Source organism: Dermatophagoides farinae, chromosome 3, assembly GCF_024713945.1.
Source record: "Dermatophagoides farinae isolate YC_2012a chromosome 3, ASM2471394v1, whole genome shotgun sequence".
Classification (NCBI taxonomy): domain Eukaryota; kingdom Metazoa; phylum Arthropoda; class Arachnida; order Sarcoptiformes; family Pyroglyphidae; genus Dermatophagoides; species Dermatophagoides farinae.
The window spans coordinates 4734741-4752614 of record NC_134679.1 but is presented as its reverse complement, the minus strand read 5'-3'; the positions used below and the strand labels follow the sequence as shown (position 1 = coordinate 4752614).

At 27.9% G+C, this 17874-nt stretch overlaps 2 protein-coding genes across 6 annotated transcripts in view; one reads left to right on the top strand and one right to left on the bottom strand.

The window, feature by feature from the left end:
- Positions 1 to 17874, bottom strand: part of LOC124494872 (uncharacterized) — a 37903-nt gene that overhangs the window by 12566 nt on the left and 7463 nt on the right. The window lies entirely within an intron of this gene.
- LOC124494876 (uncharacterized) lies at positions 467 to 16365 on the top strand. The gene is made up of 4 exons (XM_075729362.1): positions 467 to 1945; positions 13204 to 13803; positions 13883 to 14080; positions 14181 to 16365. The coding sequence occupies exons 2-4, from the start codon at positions 13489 to 13491 to the stop codon at positions 14910 to 14912; spliced, it is 1245 nt and encodes a 414-aa protein (XP_075585477.1). The 5' UTR covers positions 467 to 1945; positions 13204 to 13488; the 3' UTR covers positions 14913 to 16365.

Here is a 17874-nt window from a genome sequence, read left to right as displayed (position 1 = left end):
TGATGATGATGATGATGATGGTAGTTGTCTACCGTTATAGCAAACAGCTGCATTTTGCAGATGTATCGATCCAGGGAATAAAAAAAAATTGAAAATAAAAACGCATAAAAGATATATGCAAGTAATAATCGTCAAAAACAAAAAACCATACCAGAACGACAGAATACAGCTAGCCAAACAAACAGCCAGCCATGCAGTTGATAATGACAAAAATAAAACCTTTGAAGATATGGTGAGACGGTGTACAAGTACAACGTATCGTAGAACCACGATAGCGGCAATAGTATATAAAACGAACCAAAAAAAAAAAAAAAAAAAAAAAATACTGAAAGTCTCAAGAATAGAGGCGTGACTTGATTACGTCACTATCGTATAGAATTTATTTTAGTTTATGGCTTGGTTGTTGTATTTGTGTCTGTGTGTTTATTGATGGTGGTTGTTTCGATTTTAATCAATTCATACACAAACACACACACACACAACGAATTCAATGATGATGATGATGATATGAAAAAGAATAAGCGGCGTCGTCAATTTTATTGTTACAGTATTTTTTTTTTTTCGAGGCACTATACCTCATACTTCAAAAATATTCTACACTCATAAACACACACACACACACAAACGAAGAGAAATTATGATTATGAAATATAAAAGTCAACAAGCTGGATAGAGTGTCTAGATGGATTCATTCATTCAGTCTTGAATATAGTGTATTTTGTGGATGCATTGAATTTTATACAATCAAAATTAATCTAACCATTGTAATGTTGAAATAAATTTCCAACAAATTCAATTCAGTAAAATAGTTGCCATCGAATAATGAAGCAACATTATTACTGAACAACGACAACAAAGAATCTCCAGAATCTCCAAAATCCAACAACAACAACAACAACAAAAGCAACAACAATTATGCATCGATCAAGTTTCACCACAACAACCAACCACAATCATCAATATATTATGTAATCTAAATAAAAATAATATAATTCCTATGTGTGTGTGTGTCCAATTTTTGTTGTTTTGTTGTTATTGTTCATTCGTCTCTAAACTGGTCGTTGTCATCTCATTACAATTGTCTTCTTTAGTTATTTGTGTGTGTGTGTTCAGATAAAAAGAATAGTTCTATGTATATGTTGAGTCTGAATATATTTGTAAAGTCTATTTTTGATTTTTCAAGTGTTTCTCTCTCTCTGTGTGTGTGGTGTTTGTTTGTTTAGTTGTTGAAATTAGTTGAAATTATTATCATTTTTTTTCACTCTATCGTTACACATTCATTCATGATTATGGCCTTTCAAAGTGAATGACAATGTTTAAAAAAAAGTGTTGACCATTTATTTTTTGATGATGATCATCATGATCATGATCATGGTGGTTATTGTGTAATTGACATTAAATCAACAACAACAACACAACAACAACTACCACTATAGTACAGTGTATAACCAATCAAATTTTACATTGAATGAATGAAAATAAAAATAAAAAAACATTTTTATACAGATTAGCGGTTTGCTAGCAGCTACCAGAATCATGTCAAATATCGTGGTAAAATCATCATCATCATCATCATCATCATTTTTATTATTGTAAAAGTTTTTGATATGAGCCTAGTATAAATTTAAAAGTTTACATAGCAATCACACACAACGCCATTATCTTTAACAACAACAACAACGACGACGACAACAGCAAAACCGGAAGTCAACTTAATGCAGATCGTCTGTAAAGATTTTTTTTTCAAACAACAACAACAAAAAGCTTCCACCATTCAACCATCATCATCATCATCATCATCATCGACGTCATCATCATTCTTTTTATTATCATTGAAAGACAACAACAACAATCAAAAAAAAAACAGCAAACAATTCAACGAGTATAGCAAATTTGAATCAAATCAATTTCTCAATCAATTATAGATAACATTTTTTGTTGAAAGGTAATGGACAAAACAAAAATAAACAAAAACAAAAACAAAAAAAAACTAGAACCATTGCTTTTAGTATATTAGCTTTTTGATAGAATTTGAATTAATAAGATGACGATGAACTAAAAGAGTTGTGTGATGTGAATACAATTTCGAAACAAAAAAAAAAAAAAAAAAATAAAACAAAACAAAACCGGCCAATCATATAAACTAAATGAGTTTTTGATGCAAAAAAAATCAAAAACATTTATTATGATCATTTGAAATTCAATTTAGTTTTCGTTTTTTTTATTTATTTATTTATTTTTGTTTGACTGGAAATTTCAATTTAAATTCAAATGACGATTATGATGATGATTAAAACGAAATTCGTTTAAATGGATGAAATGAAATCGATTTCAATTGCTCAATCATGAATAATTTTTTTTTCTTGATTTATCATTCTGATGAGGAATGTAATATGGTTCAGGTGATGAACATTTTGTTTTCCCTGGCCAATATTTCAAATAAATTTTTGCACTTTTGTCGACAAAATTTTTCATTGCATGTGTTTAGATTTTTTTTTTGAATAATTCATTTCTGTTGAGCAAAATTTTATCCAAACCTTGAATAAAATTTGAGTAAAGAAATGATTATGAAACAAAAATTTTTATGATTCAAAAGAATTATATTTTTTTTATCATCAGAAAAAAAGAAGAATAATTTATCAATTTGAATTCTTGTATCGGATGCCAAGCTAATAAAAATCAAGAACCATTTCTATGAAATTGATGATAATGATAATGATAATGAATCAAAGAGATGACACATACACAATTCAACTAAATTAATCAAACAAATGAATGAAGAACAACAACAACAAAAAGCTTTTGGGAAAACCAAAAAAAAAAAAAATTTCAAAAGAAAATTTTTGAGCCAATGATGAAATGTTGTTTATTTGTTTGTTATCCGGAAAATAAAACAATTATTAATTAAAAAAAAACAATACCACTACAACACACAGATAGTAGTGATTCAATGATGACAAAAACAAAAAAAAAATAAAAAAATAAAACCCCAAATGGGACATCATCCATAAGGTGGCAACCAAACAAAACAAAACAAAACAGAACAGAACAAAACAAAAAAAATCATCAAGTTAGAAAGATATAACCATCAGACAATGATAGTAGATGAATCCAAGCTGTAATGATGATGATGATGATGATAATAATATCATTATAATCATCCAATTTTCATTTTTATATCATCAACCGACAACAACAGCAACAACAACAACAACAACAACAATAACCATCAGAATGGTAAAAGTTAATTATCAAGAAAACAAAACACATCACTACTATATCATTGTGGATCATCAAAATGGGCAGAGAGAAAAACAAAAAAAAAATAAGTTAGATTCTTGATAATAATTCTTGAATCATTCGACATCATCATGAGATTTGAATTGAATGAATGAATGTAAAAAAGAAAGGAAAATCCATCCGAGAAAATTAAGAAAAGTAAAAATAAAACATAAAATGTGAATGAATAAATAAATAAATGAATTCGCATACATTATTGATTGAATGGGACAAACACCCGCACACACACACACACACACACAAATTTCACATTTTCATCACACTATTTTGTTTCCTGAATTCACAATGTCCATTTCAGTAAAAAAAAAGATGAACATAAAGACACATTGATGACAAGTGATTGAATTGGCAAAATAAAAATAAAAATAAATAAATATAAATCTCTAAGATCCTATCATTATTATCATCGATGTTTATTTTTTTTTGTCTGTTTTATTTTGAATTCGTTTTTATTTTTATTTTTTTTTTCATCTTGTTCTTCATTATATCAATGAAAATGATAATGATATTAAGAATTTTTTTTGGCTGAATAGAAAAGAAACTTGACTAAACAATAGCCAAAATCAGGAATATATGAACACACACACACACAATTTAGAATTACAAATGAGAATTCGATTCCTGTTTAACATACACACACACACACACATTTACAGATGTCTTTTCCTTTGGGTAATATTGGCATCTATGGCTGTAGCATTCATTCGGTTGGTCGGACAAATTTTTTATTTTATTTTATTTTTTTTTTGTTCATTTTCAAATGTTCAACAACAATATAAATAGACCGAAAACCGAAAACATTGTGTTGTGAAGAAAGCAGAAAAAAAACCCAAAATCTTGAATTCTTCAATAATAATCTTCAAACATCTTTATGCCCGTATTTGTCATCACATATCATTTTGTGAAATAAAGAATGGAAAAATAAAATTATAATGGAAACTGAATACTGGTTTCAATGAAACAAACGAGACTAGACGAAACTATTATGGTCATAATGGTCGAAATTTTTTTTTTTTTTTTGCTGTTGCTGCCGTACGAATAACCAAAACGAATAAAGTGAACAAAAAAGAAATAGAAATAAAATGTCATCATTAAGGTTTTCAACATCATCATCATCGTCATCATCATCATTTTTTGTTGTTGTTGTTGATGGTTGCCTGTTTGTATTTTGTATATTCTGTGTATGTATAAATTGTAAGTTATAAAACATCTGATAACGGGAACATCATGTCTATTGTGTGTTTACTCAACACTAGAATGATAAAGAAAAAAAAATATATGCCTTTAGTAAAGAAGAGGAAAAGAAAGAAAGAAAGAAAAATTCTTCGTCACCAAGAAAAAGGAATGTGAATGGAAATACACAAACACACATTCACCAGTCAAATTGTTGGTGTTATTTTTTTTTTGTATTCGATTCTTTTTCAGTATTCTTTATGGTTATGGGTTTCTGACTAAATCAGTTTGTCACCGTGTCATTTGATAGTGTTTTTTTCAGGCAAAATTTTAGCCTGTTTTTCGTTTTTGATGTTTGTGTTTGCGTGTATTTGTGTGTGTGTGTGTGTGTTTGTTGGCTAAATGTTTACTTCTTTTTTTTCTTGCCTGCATATGTTTATTCTTTCTGTTGCAAACAAATCATCATCATCATCATCAACATACTGTAAGTTGAATAATACAATAAGCAAGTTACCGGCCGGTGGCCAACATCCGGAATACTGTTATTGTTGCCTCATTTTTCTTTCCTGGTGATGATAATAATAATAATAATCAATTTGAAAGAGAATGGATTCTTTTATTTTATCCAGTGAAAAAAAAATCGGTGTGAAATTTGTACATCCAAATAGAAAAAAAATGATTTTTATTTAATGAATCTCAATATCAATTAAGAAAAATTCAGTCAAAATTACAGATAAATGTCAAGAGAATCAGATGTGTAAATATAAACGATGAAATTGAATCTAACCATAACTATTAGTAAAAAGAAAAAGTGAAATCAAAAATCAAAAAAAAAACAGTGAATGTATCGATGATGAGAAATGAAATTGAATCACTATCAATTATCATCAATCATTTGGAATGATAATATTCTTTTTTTTTCATCGCATCATATATGAATGAAATAATGCAGTCCAACACACACAAACGATAGAATAATTTTCAATTATTTTTTTCTTGTCGAAAATCATGACCATTGCAACAACAATAACAACAACAACAACAATAAAAAAACAGGCCAACAGGCGAATGGAATGTTTATTGTCACAATTCAATGCTTCAATGAAAAAAAAAGAATTGTAATGGAATGTTGTTTTCTTTTCTTTAAAAAAAAAAAATACATTCATTGCCTCTAGTATTGATTTTCGTGTTTTTTGTTTTTTTTTTTTTTTTTTTTGCTTTCAATTCCTATACACAAAATGGTCATTCCTTTCTCTATCACACACATATATATATATATAGAAATGAAAACATATAAAACAACTGGCATCCAATTGATTTGAACTGATGTCGCGCCAAACAAAACAAAACGAAGAAAAAAAAACCATTCGAATCACATGCATTATGTCAAACAAATATAAACTATTGCCATTGAAAATAATGAAAAACAATATGGCCCGAATTGAGGATTAAAAACAACAACATGGACGAAAGGAAAAAGAAAGTAAAAGAGATGATGAAAAAGAAAAACTTGAAAAAGCACTATAAAAGCAAACCGTGAATACATTAATCGTTTGGGGATATGAATGGTCCATACCAACACTACCAACAGCAACAGAGAAAAATCAATGTTTTTTTTCTAGCTAGACAACTTTTTTTTCGCTTCCGAAGATAATATAAAGAGAAAAAAAAGAGAGAGAGAAATCGTCACAATCGTCACCATTGCAATCAATGGAGAAACAAATGCGGCAGGAAAAAAGTTTCGTAAAAAGCTGATTTTTTTTTCATACATCTTTTTATTCTTTTTTAATATTTCAAGCTTTTGAGTGAAATACAACGATGATGATGATGATGATGGTGGTTTATCATTGTTAGTGTGTGTGTGCATTATGTCTCGAATATGGTTTTTTTTTTGGTAGAATCAGAGAACCTGAACTTCAATGAATGAAAATCATGTTAGCATGAAACTGATTTCATATTGCTTTTGAACCTTTTTTTCCAACTACATGTAATGTTTATGTGTGTGTGTTTTTATTTTTTGGAAAGATTCATTACATAAGACACTTCACAATGTTTTTTCAAGGATTCCATCATCATCATCATCATCAAACAACATGATGGTCGTTTTTGTGTGTTTTTTATCTCTTGTCCGAGGGTTATAATACATTTGAACATTGAAGCATTTTTTACATCATATAACAACAACAACAACAACAACAACCACGATGACGGCAAGTTTTATTCTCTGATCTGGATGGATAATAATATAAATGAATGAAAATGGTCATATAGGGAGTAAAATAAAACAAAACAAAACAAAACAAAAGAAAAAAAATAAAACTCAAAGTAAATGTGCATGTGTGTGTGTTTTTTAATGTTTTTTTTTTCTATTCGAATAAACAACAACAGCCAAATGAATGGTAAAAGGATCATAACTACAATTTATCATTAATAATTCATCCTTATGTCTAGCTGTATCCATAGTAATTCTTGTTGTTGTTGTTGTTGCTGCTGGTTGTTGTCGTTATCATTATTGTGAATGCAACGAATTTTTTTTTTTTTAATAACAATAAAGAAAAACAAGATTTTTTTTCTCACTATGCGAATTCAATGAGCTAGATAAAAATAGAAATAGGCAATTTTTTTTTTTTTTGGCCATGTAAGTTTAACCAGAAAAAAGAAGAAAAAAAATCAATTGAAAAATAAAAAGAAAAAAAATAACGGAAAATGGATCGTAAGCATCAGAAAAAAAACTTAGGAAAAAAAGGGTGGTACAATTTTTTTTTCATCATACCTGACATTTCATCAATCATTCGAGCTAATCATTGTGAAACTATCACTTTTTTTCCAGATATTATAATATATACAAGAGAGGTTGTTGTCAACAACTTTTCACCGTTTTCATCGTTGTTGTTGTTGTTGTTGTTGTACGACAACGATGAAATGGTGTGGAAAAAGAAAATAAATAAATTAGAATGCTATCATCGTAGTAGTATTGACACCACCACCACCACCACCAGCACCACACATCACATGTGAAACTTTTTTTTTCTTTTTGATCTAATCTTGACATCATCTTGAAAGTCACTATTATAAAAACAACCGTATCTAAAAATGATCAAAACAAAAAAAAATTCAAAAAGATGATGACAGTGAAAAGTAAGAGAGAGAGAATTACCTTCTTGATATGGAAAGTTTGATGAGAAAAAAAAACGAAATGATGATAAAGAATCGTTAATAGAATCGATTTATTATTATTATTGAGTTGTTGTTGTTGTTATAACTACCAATCATCCATAAGTTTATTCATATGATCAAGAATGTAGAAATAAAAATCACTTAATCAATAGTTTTTTTTCTGGAATAATTTTTTTTTCATTCACATTGATAGTGATCGATTTATAACTTTTTTTTTGAAAGCCATCCTTGTCTATCTCTCTGTATGTGTGTGTGTGTGTTGGTTGGTTGATGGATTGGACCGATAAATTTATTGGTTCCGTAGACTAGTTACATTGTTATGGATTGGCTATTGTTGTGAGTGGGTGTGTGTGTGTGTGTGTGTGTGTGTGTGTGTGTGTGTGTGTGTGTGTGTGTGTGTGCGTGATAATAATTTATATTCATTCAATTTGAAACCAGAAAAAAATCCAATAGATTTAGTAACATCACATGTAATGTTACCATCAACGAGAATGAAAATGAAATCAGTCTTTTTTTCTCTTTCAGTGTCCATGGAAAAAAAAGACAAAAAAAAATCAAACAAACAGGATTCTACAAATACTATACTTAACTAAATTGATCGGATGTATGTGAAATAACAGCTTACAATAAAGATGATGACGAGATGTCAGAGAGAGAGAGAGAGAAAGAAAATTCTCAAAAATCTTTTCGGTAAAAAACAAAAAAAAAATCACTTAAACATTTTGAAATTTTTTTTTCAATTTTCTTGAAAACCAAAAAAAAAAAATTCTTGTAAAATGCGTGCGTCTGTCAAATAGCCATGATGATTCTGGAAATAAACAACGAAAAAAAATTTTTTTTTTTTTTGACAAGGCTAGAATTTTTATTCTTCTGCTCATACAATTTGTAATTGGAAAAAAGCTGTTAAATGAAAAATTCTAGATCGATAATCCAGTGTGTTGAATGTTGGATATAATTATTCTATTATGGATATATATCACATTTAAATCACATTCCCAATAGTCACAACGTTGTTGTTGTTGTTGTTGTTGTTGAATACGTGAATAGTAAATTAATGATGAGTCAAATTCAAGTGATTCTTATTCTTTAGTGAAGAATCTTCACTCATTCACTAACATAAAACTTTTTTTGTTTTATCATTCAATATATTCTGAATTTTAACTTTCACTGATAGAAATTATTAGTTTTTTTTCATCGAAAAACCTATTGAGACAAAAAAATATTATGACCAAGTTCACTAAGATCAAGAAGATGATGTTGATGATGACAACAAATGATATCAATGAATACACTCAATGTGTGTGTGTGTGTGTGTGTGTATTTTTGGGGTGAATTTAAATTGAAATTCCATACATGCCATTGTTTTTTCTTTCATTCGATATTCCATTTTTTTTTCTATCATTCATCTGTTCACATACAAACCCGGTATCATCATGTTCTATTATATATATATACGTGGCTGAATAATTTGCATTATAATATACAGCCATTCTTTTCTCTATCAAAACTAAGACAAACATTTGGGAAACAAAACAAAACAAAAAAAATGGGCATCAGTGAAAATGTAAATTTTATTGGCTTTTTGCTGTTGTGTCTATGTCATTACGCCAAGAGAGAGAGATAGAAGCTTTTACTTTTCTTTCTAGGCTATGTATCAGGTTTCGGCATTTGTTTTTTTGTTTTTGTTTTTTTTTTCATTAGTCTTGGAACATATATATATTCACTGGATGTATTTATGCAACACTAAGCGCGTGTTGTTTATCTTTTTTTTTTTGGTTTTGTTTTGATTCTTTTTTTTATTGTTATTATTATCATTACCAACCTTTTTCGGATTTTTTTTCTGATAGAAAGAACTTTATTCTTCAATAAAATTAAGAATGAAATTGAAAAAAAACAAAACAAAACAAAAAGCAAAACAGAGAACAACAAAAAAAAAATAATTTAAAAATCACTAGTTTCCATTGTATATATAATAAATTTCAATCTCATTTTGCATCATTGAAATGAATGGCAAAAAAATATCATTAATGTTGGTGAAAACAAAAACAAAACAACAAAAAAAAATCCAGCTATTAACAGACAGTTAAACTTTAAAGACATTATTATTTTTGTTTCCCATAAATTAATTTGCCTCATAACTTTTTTTTTGGAACAAATAACCGACTAACAAATAATAAGACTGATGAAAAACTAAACACAACAAAAAAAACCCAATCACGAACATGAATTTATTAATAGAAAATGATTATAAATATAGTGTTGATGATAATGATAATAAAAAACAATTTATCACCCCAAAAAAAACTTATTTATGAATTAAACCATATTGGATATCACCATATAATGATATATGATATATATGATCTGATATACAAGTGATACAGTGCAGTAGCAATTATTTAGTTTTTAACATTAACACAGAACCAATATGATGAGTAGATAAATATAGATATGATTATTATCAAATATTGAATGAGATCCAATATGGTAATAGAATATTCTGCCCAAATATTCGATTGAAACCAAGAAAATATTTTTTTTTTTGAACATGGATATTTTCAAATACCTAAAATGGACACAAGCGAGCCACAAAAAAAGTTATTCATCAAGCATCTGGTGTTTCCAAAAATCATTAAAATGAAAATAGAAAATCTGAATCTCATTCGAGTGTAAGTTTTCAGTGTTAGTCACTATAGTGTGTGTGTGTGCGTGTGTTTGTTTGCAAATATCTGTACGTGTGCATGAGTGTGTGACCATTTTTTTTTTACTTTTGCTTTGTTTAAAACCAAAAAAAAAAAATTTGATTTGGATTCGTGATTTGAATTCGTAATTCTGAATTATCATCACGATGATATGATGATAAAGTACTATTTTTGAAATCAAAATTTTCTTCATTCTGTTGTCACTGTTTATTTCAAATCATTTATTTCCTTTTTATCTCTTGTTTGAAAGTCATTGTTTATTTCCGATGGCAAATCTGTGTTTGATGTGATCATTGGATTTTTTTTTATTTCTTTAAAAATTTTCTTACGAAAACATAACCGAGTCCAGTTCAAATCTAGGATTAAAGAATTGAAGAAGAAAAAAAAAATGTACCAATCTTGAATTGATAATCATTATTTTATGGGAATTTTGAATCAATTTTTTTCCTCTGGTTGTTTGTCATTTCATCATAGAAAATTAGATACATTTTAACCATATTTATACACAATTTCATTATTTTTTCTCATTTTCATTTTTTTTTTTTTTTGAAAACCTTCTGGGAAACTTTTCATCAAAAATTAGTAGGAAAAAAAAGTCATTATATAAATGAAGAGTGAGCTGGGGAAAAAAATTGTACCACTATATATTGATAATAGACAATGTTTTAATCAAAATTGCCAAATAATAAGGTTGGCATTTTTATAATTTTTTTTTGTTCTTCGGTTCCACATATATGTCATGTGGTAGTGATTTAAATCCATTTATTACAAAGACATCATCAGTGTATAAGATTTAATAATAATAATAATCTAAATGTCTGTTTTCATTTTTCTGATCACAATGATGATTCAAACAGAATGAAAAAAATGAAAAGCTAACATTCATTGAAAAGTTTAGAAAATCGGATTTTTTTTCTCACTCTCTCTCTCTCTCATGGTTCATCTCCTGAAATGTAAAAAAAAACTTTGACATTTGTTTTCTTTTATCAGATTCAATGTATATGAATGAATGAATGAATGAAAAAAAAAATCCGTCGAAATGGTTTCAAATGAAATGAAAAGCTTCTTTTTTTTTTTTTTTTTTTTGTCAAGTTGTCGTCATTGGTTTAGGTCAAATCGATGAAATTATTAAAGCTAAAAGGAGAAAGTCAAAAAAAAAACGATTCTTATCTAAAGATCTTCATTGGAACCATCATCATCATCATAATCATCAAATGTTTTAAAAGGGAAAAAAAAGAAAGAAATGTCAAAAAAAAGAAGAATCAGAAAAAAAATTATTGAGCAACAAACACACATACACACATTAAATATTGAACAGGCAAATTATGATATACAGAAGAGAACAACATAAAACTAGAGAGAAAAAAAAACGATCGACAAAATGAAAATTTCATTTATACATTTTCATTTTCGTTCTCTTTCTGTTTTTCATTCTCACAAGTCAATAGTGACAGACACACAGACGAATGCAATTAAATTGATCTATATGAAGAATCATAGAAATTAGCTTCATATAAACATGCAACACTGAAATTCATCATGGACCAAATTGCATTCAATTCAGAAATAATAATGTTCAACTAAATCAACATACAATTCATATATACTATGGACGAGGCAAGCATTTTTTTTTTGTTGTTGTTGTTGCATAGAGAATCATTATCATATCCATTTATATATACTATACTATGATATAATGATGGGATAACAATTTTTATTTTCCGTTATTTTTTTTTCTCATTTGCACTCAGTTTGTCTAATGGAAATTGAATTTTTTTTTTCATTTTATTTTCGTGTTTTTTTTTTTTTTTTTTTTTGGTTCAATTCACAACGAAAAAAAAAGAAACAGCCTGCAGAAAAAATAAACCAAAATAAAATGCCAACCAAAAAAAGGGGCAAAAAAATAAATTGATTTTTCAATTCTAGGTCAGGTGGTATATGTTGTTGTTGTTGTTGTTGCTGTGTGCGCGGCTGTTGTTTTATTGAATAGGGTTCCAATTGAAATTGTGATAATAAAATCTAGCAAATGGTACACACATACACAAAAAACAGAAATCATTTTGCAACCGAAATGGAGAAATCATTTTGCAATAAAAAAATTATCATTATCATTGTTATTATGATGATAATATAAATCTGAACATGAAGATTCATTTGTTTCAGATTTTCAATACATAAATAATGATAATGATCATTTTTTTCTGGCCTATAGCTATGAATTTAGGTAAAAAATAAGGTCTATCACTATTTTCAAAAGTAAAAGTAAATAAGGTAATTGTAATCAATTATATTGTATATAATAATTATAAATAATTAGAGTAATGTTATTTTCAGAATAATTAGTGAAATGAAAGAAAGAGAAAAAAAATTATCAACAAATTCAGGATATAATTGAATTAGAAAAAATAGATACCTGCAATCATGTATGTATATACTACCGGCATACATTGCAATAAACTTTGTAAATGTCCATAGAGAATAATTGCTTACGATTCCCTAAAGAGAATGAAAGACAGAGAAAATTCTGACTGAATTATTCTCAAAAGAAATTGTAGAGTAATAATGCATTGAGAATTTATGCCGAATATGGGGATGGATTATTATTATTGTTATCATACATACAAATATATAAAAATCTACAAACACACAGTCGAATTGTATATATATGGAATCCATCAATCATTTTTTATGTTTTGTTTTGTTTTGTTTCGTTTCGATTTTCATTATGAACAAATTCAGTAGCAAAAAAAAAATTTAAAAAAAACCATTTCATCTCATTAATTTGAATTGTGAATAATTTTCTCTTTCATTTTTTTTTCATCTCACCCGAATTCACCCAAATTTATTATAGCAATGTGACAACTAATCATTTCTGATGAGAGATTGATTGTTTTTGAAAATTTCAATTCTTTTTTTCACATTTGTTCGTCACGAAATTCTTGGTGCCAAAAGAAGCCAAAAAACAAAAGGAAGAAACAAAAAAAAGACAACAATTCTATAGTCAGTTTTTTCGAGTGTGTGCAAATTTCACCAGTATTCCGGATCATTAATATATAGCAAGAGTGAAAAACAATTAATTTAGATCCACCTCGTGGTAATACCCGTCAAAAGTAATCCAACAAAAAAAACCGTTTGAATGTTCATAACGAATCCATACGTAACGTATCCACAACGTTCATCGTTACATCGTTACCATTTTGGTCGTAGAGCGGCCATTGGCGAGAAACATGAACACATGTTTCTCCGTGCAATAGGCAAGGCCATGCAGTATTATCGTATCTGGATATATTCCTGTAATGCAGCATTATTTATTGGAACATTCATATATTTAGTTGCCTTTATTACGGTTATTACTGATTCACGTTTAAGCCTTTTTCCAAATATTCGCCTTTATCATCCATCATTCATTTATGCCTATTTAGCCATTATTATACAAGGAGGAATTGTACAGGTAAATTGTAATTGTAACCACTTGTAACTTTAATCAAATCAATCTAATATACTAATCGATTTTTTTTATTATAAAACAGGCAATCGGCTGTCTTGGTGCACTTAAGCTCAATGAAAGTTATTTACATTTATATCTAGTAACAATGTCCGTATTAGTATTTGGTGATGCTATCGTTGGTGTTGTATGGGCTTTACGATATAAAAATATGACAATGAATCTTAAAAGTGACCTCAAAAATCAAATTTTTAATGAATATGATACCAATACAGAATTACGGGTAAGTCACAATATTTTCCATCAAATGATATGATTGAATGATTGAATTCATATTTATATTGTTGCATAATCATTCGTATAATTTCTCATTAATACAACAGAATGTTTGGGATGATATTCAAGCCAATTGGAATTGTTGTGGTGTTGATGGTCCAACCGATTATAATGTATCTACATGGGCTTCACATTTTCTTCCATTACCAGAATCACAACATTTAGTATTACCATTAAGTTGTTGTCATCCGGAAGAGCCTACATTTGGTCCACCACATAATGAATGTATTACGAAAATGAATGAACATGTATTTAGTAATGGATGTTATGATCACATCTATCTTTGGTTACAGAATTCAACTGATCTATTATTAGTACTTGGTTTTTGTGTGATTACATTTGTCAAGTTGTGCTTCCTATTTTTATTACGCTCAGAAATAAAAGAAATGATTGAAAAAATCAAAGTGATCAAAGGTGAATCCGGCAGTGATACTCCAATGTTACCCTTTCAAGATATTGAAGCCTATTTACCAAGACCATCAATGCAACAACAACAAGATCAAACAGGAACGGCAATAGGCACAACAACAATGTTGCTCAATCCATCATCAACAACAATGACAGCTGCAACTAGTCAACATCCAATGATTTTTCGTGGTAATTCTATACAGGAAAGATGCCATTGTCGTCTTAGTGCAGCAAGTGGTTATATAAATCCAACAGCAACAGCAACAACCAATCTAATCAATACATTAACTGGTTCACGTACAATATTAAGCTATTCGGCAGCTAATCTTGCTGCATGTCAATCGTTTTCAAAAAAACATAGTATTGTATGATTGATCGATAATTATCAAAAAAAAAAAAAAAAAATTGCAGCTATTATTTATAATCAACGACAACAATAATTATATATACAAAATGACAAAAGTGTTAAAATTAAGAGAATAATAAATGAATATACTGGCAATCTTATGTGAGAAAAGATTGAAAAAAAATACTTAATCAACCGGAAAATCGAAAAACCAATCAACAAGGAATGTATATTTTTGCTTTGCCCATGTATGACATAATATATTCAACAACAACAACAACAACAACAACGGCAACAACAACAACATCAAATTAATTCATCATTGTGTTTATTCAAGAATGTTTGTGTGCATGTGAATGTGGATGTTGTTGGCCCAAATTAAGTGATATGACAACAACAACAACAACAACAACACCAAAAACACTTATACAACAGACACAAATATACAAAAATAGATTCAGATATCAAAGTGATTCAAGTGCTTCTTCTGTTTCAGATAAAAAAAATCTTATATATTGTATATATATTAACAAACAAAATTTTGATTTCCAACTTTTTTTTTCTTTCTTTTTTTTTTGTTTTGTTTTCCATAGACATTTTCAGTGTGGGCGTGTTTATATGCATGAATATTCTTGTTCTTCTTTGTCATCATCATTCCTTTTATTTTTTATTTTTTTTTTCATTAGCCAAACTATAAACCACCGATTCTTATATTATTTATATATTGAGAATAAAATCAGGAATAAAACATAAACAACAACAACAACAACAACAACAAAAACCAAATGAAACATCATTCCGAATGTGTCATCAACTATATATAAATTCATTATTTATTTATTTAAAAAAAAAAATTTTCGTGATGTTTAAAAGTGAAAAGTTATCTGATGTTTTGATAATAAGAAAATTTGGCGTTTTTTTCTTCATGTTATTCCACTTCTTCTTAACAGATGTGATATATATAACACTTGTGTATATGACCAAAAAAAAAAACATTCCTTCACTTTATTTATTCTGAATTTTTTTTCTTCTTTCATCACCATCATTTTAAATTTATCGTCTAAAAAAAATATTTTTTTCTCTCTTCATTCACAATTTTTATGGTCACTGTTTTTTTTCTTTTTTTTTTTTTTTTTTGTTCCCACCAATTATCGTATTTTGTTTGCATTATAATTTCAAAAAAAAAACAAAAACAAAATTCTTGTTCGATACTTTTTTTCGTTTCGTTTCGTTTTTTTTGTTTTTGGATTATCAAACATCACAAACATGATGGCTGCCGGAATATTGGGATAATGAACAATTCTGTTTTCTGCAAAATTTATTCACCATTTTGAAATTGAAAATGAAATTTTAAAAAATCAATCCAAATGTTAATATATAAATCATGTGTCAATATATATATATATTTTTCAATTTTTTTTCCCCAAAAAATGATATATTTATTATTAAAATATATATATATTTTGAACGTAAAAAAATTACATTGATCCACAAATTTTATTTGGTTAATTTTTTATTAGATAATAATTCAATTCTTTGGCAATCATCTTGGAACCAAATTCTAGTTAGATATCGAAAAACAATATCAAAAAAAAACAAGATAAATCAGGTAACAAACAAATATGATAAAACATTGAACATTTATGTTAACTTTAATCTAATTTAAACGAATATATATGAAACGACGATATGTTGAGTTCTTGTTTGAAATTAATCACATACACACACACACACACAAATTTTGCTATAGCACAATCCGAAACACAAGGGGAAGAAAACAATGGTATTTCCACCATGAAAACAATTGATTTTAGCCAAAAAAAAAAAATGTTCGTCGTTGTTGTTCATTCATTAATAATAATATTTTTTATTTGTGTTGTCATCCTATAACGATGACAAGATACGGTATTTTTTTTTGTGTGTGTGCAGAAAAAAAAATACAAGTTGGGCTTTATTCTTGCAATTATAAAGACATTAACGAGGTTATTGTCTCTTGTTAGTTTTTCAAAATATAATCAGCTGAAAAATAAATTCTTGTCTTGTTGTTGTTGTTGTTGTCTTGTTGGTGCTACTGCTGCTACTACGGTAACGTATTGTCTTTTTAATCCAAATCGAATGAAATCATCAACGATCGGAGGAAACAAAAAAAAATTCAATCATAATTACAATGAAACAATCATTAAAATGAAAATCAAATTCTCTATCCTACATTCATCATTAAATGGAAAAACGTTGTTAAAAAAAATACACAAGAGACCCATATAAGCCAGCCAGCCAGCCAAAATGAATGTCAGCTTCACCTCATTGCATTTTACATTTTTGTTTTTTTCCTACTTTAATGTTAACTCCCTCCTCTTATCCAATATCCGGTTACCATAGGATTCACAATTATGATGATAATGATAAAATTAGCAATCTCAACTTCAAATAATTCCAATTTTTCAGCTTGATTTCATGAAAAATTTTCTCTACCATAACTTTACGCTAATGAAAACAAAAACCATCGTATGCAACTGACGACCAATTTTTTTTTATTAAAATTAAAAAAAAAATCCAAACTGAAACTGTGAATGTGACTGGAAATTTCTATTTTGCATAAAACAACAACAACATCAACAACAACAACAACGACAATCACTGATGAAGAAAAAAAAAATGAAATTCCAACCCACAAACAAACACCAACATTCCACCCAACACTAAAAACCAAAAAACCAAAAACCAAAAAAAAAAAAAAAAAAAAAAACAAAACCAGGAAAAAAAATGAAACCAGCCCTCACAGAATCAAAACTGCATCATCAATTCAATTCTTGTAGAATGTATACACACACACACACATACCAAATATTAGCAACTAGATTAAAACGAAAAACCATGCCATAACCAAGTAAAAGAAAAAAAAATTCATAAAAAAAACCAAAAGAGCAAACAACAACAAACTGATGTGTGCAAAAAAAAAAACAACAACAACATGCATGAACAGACAC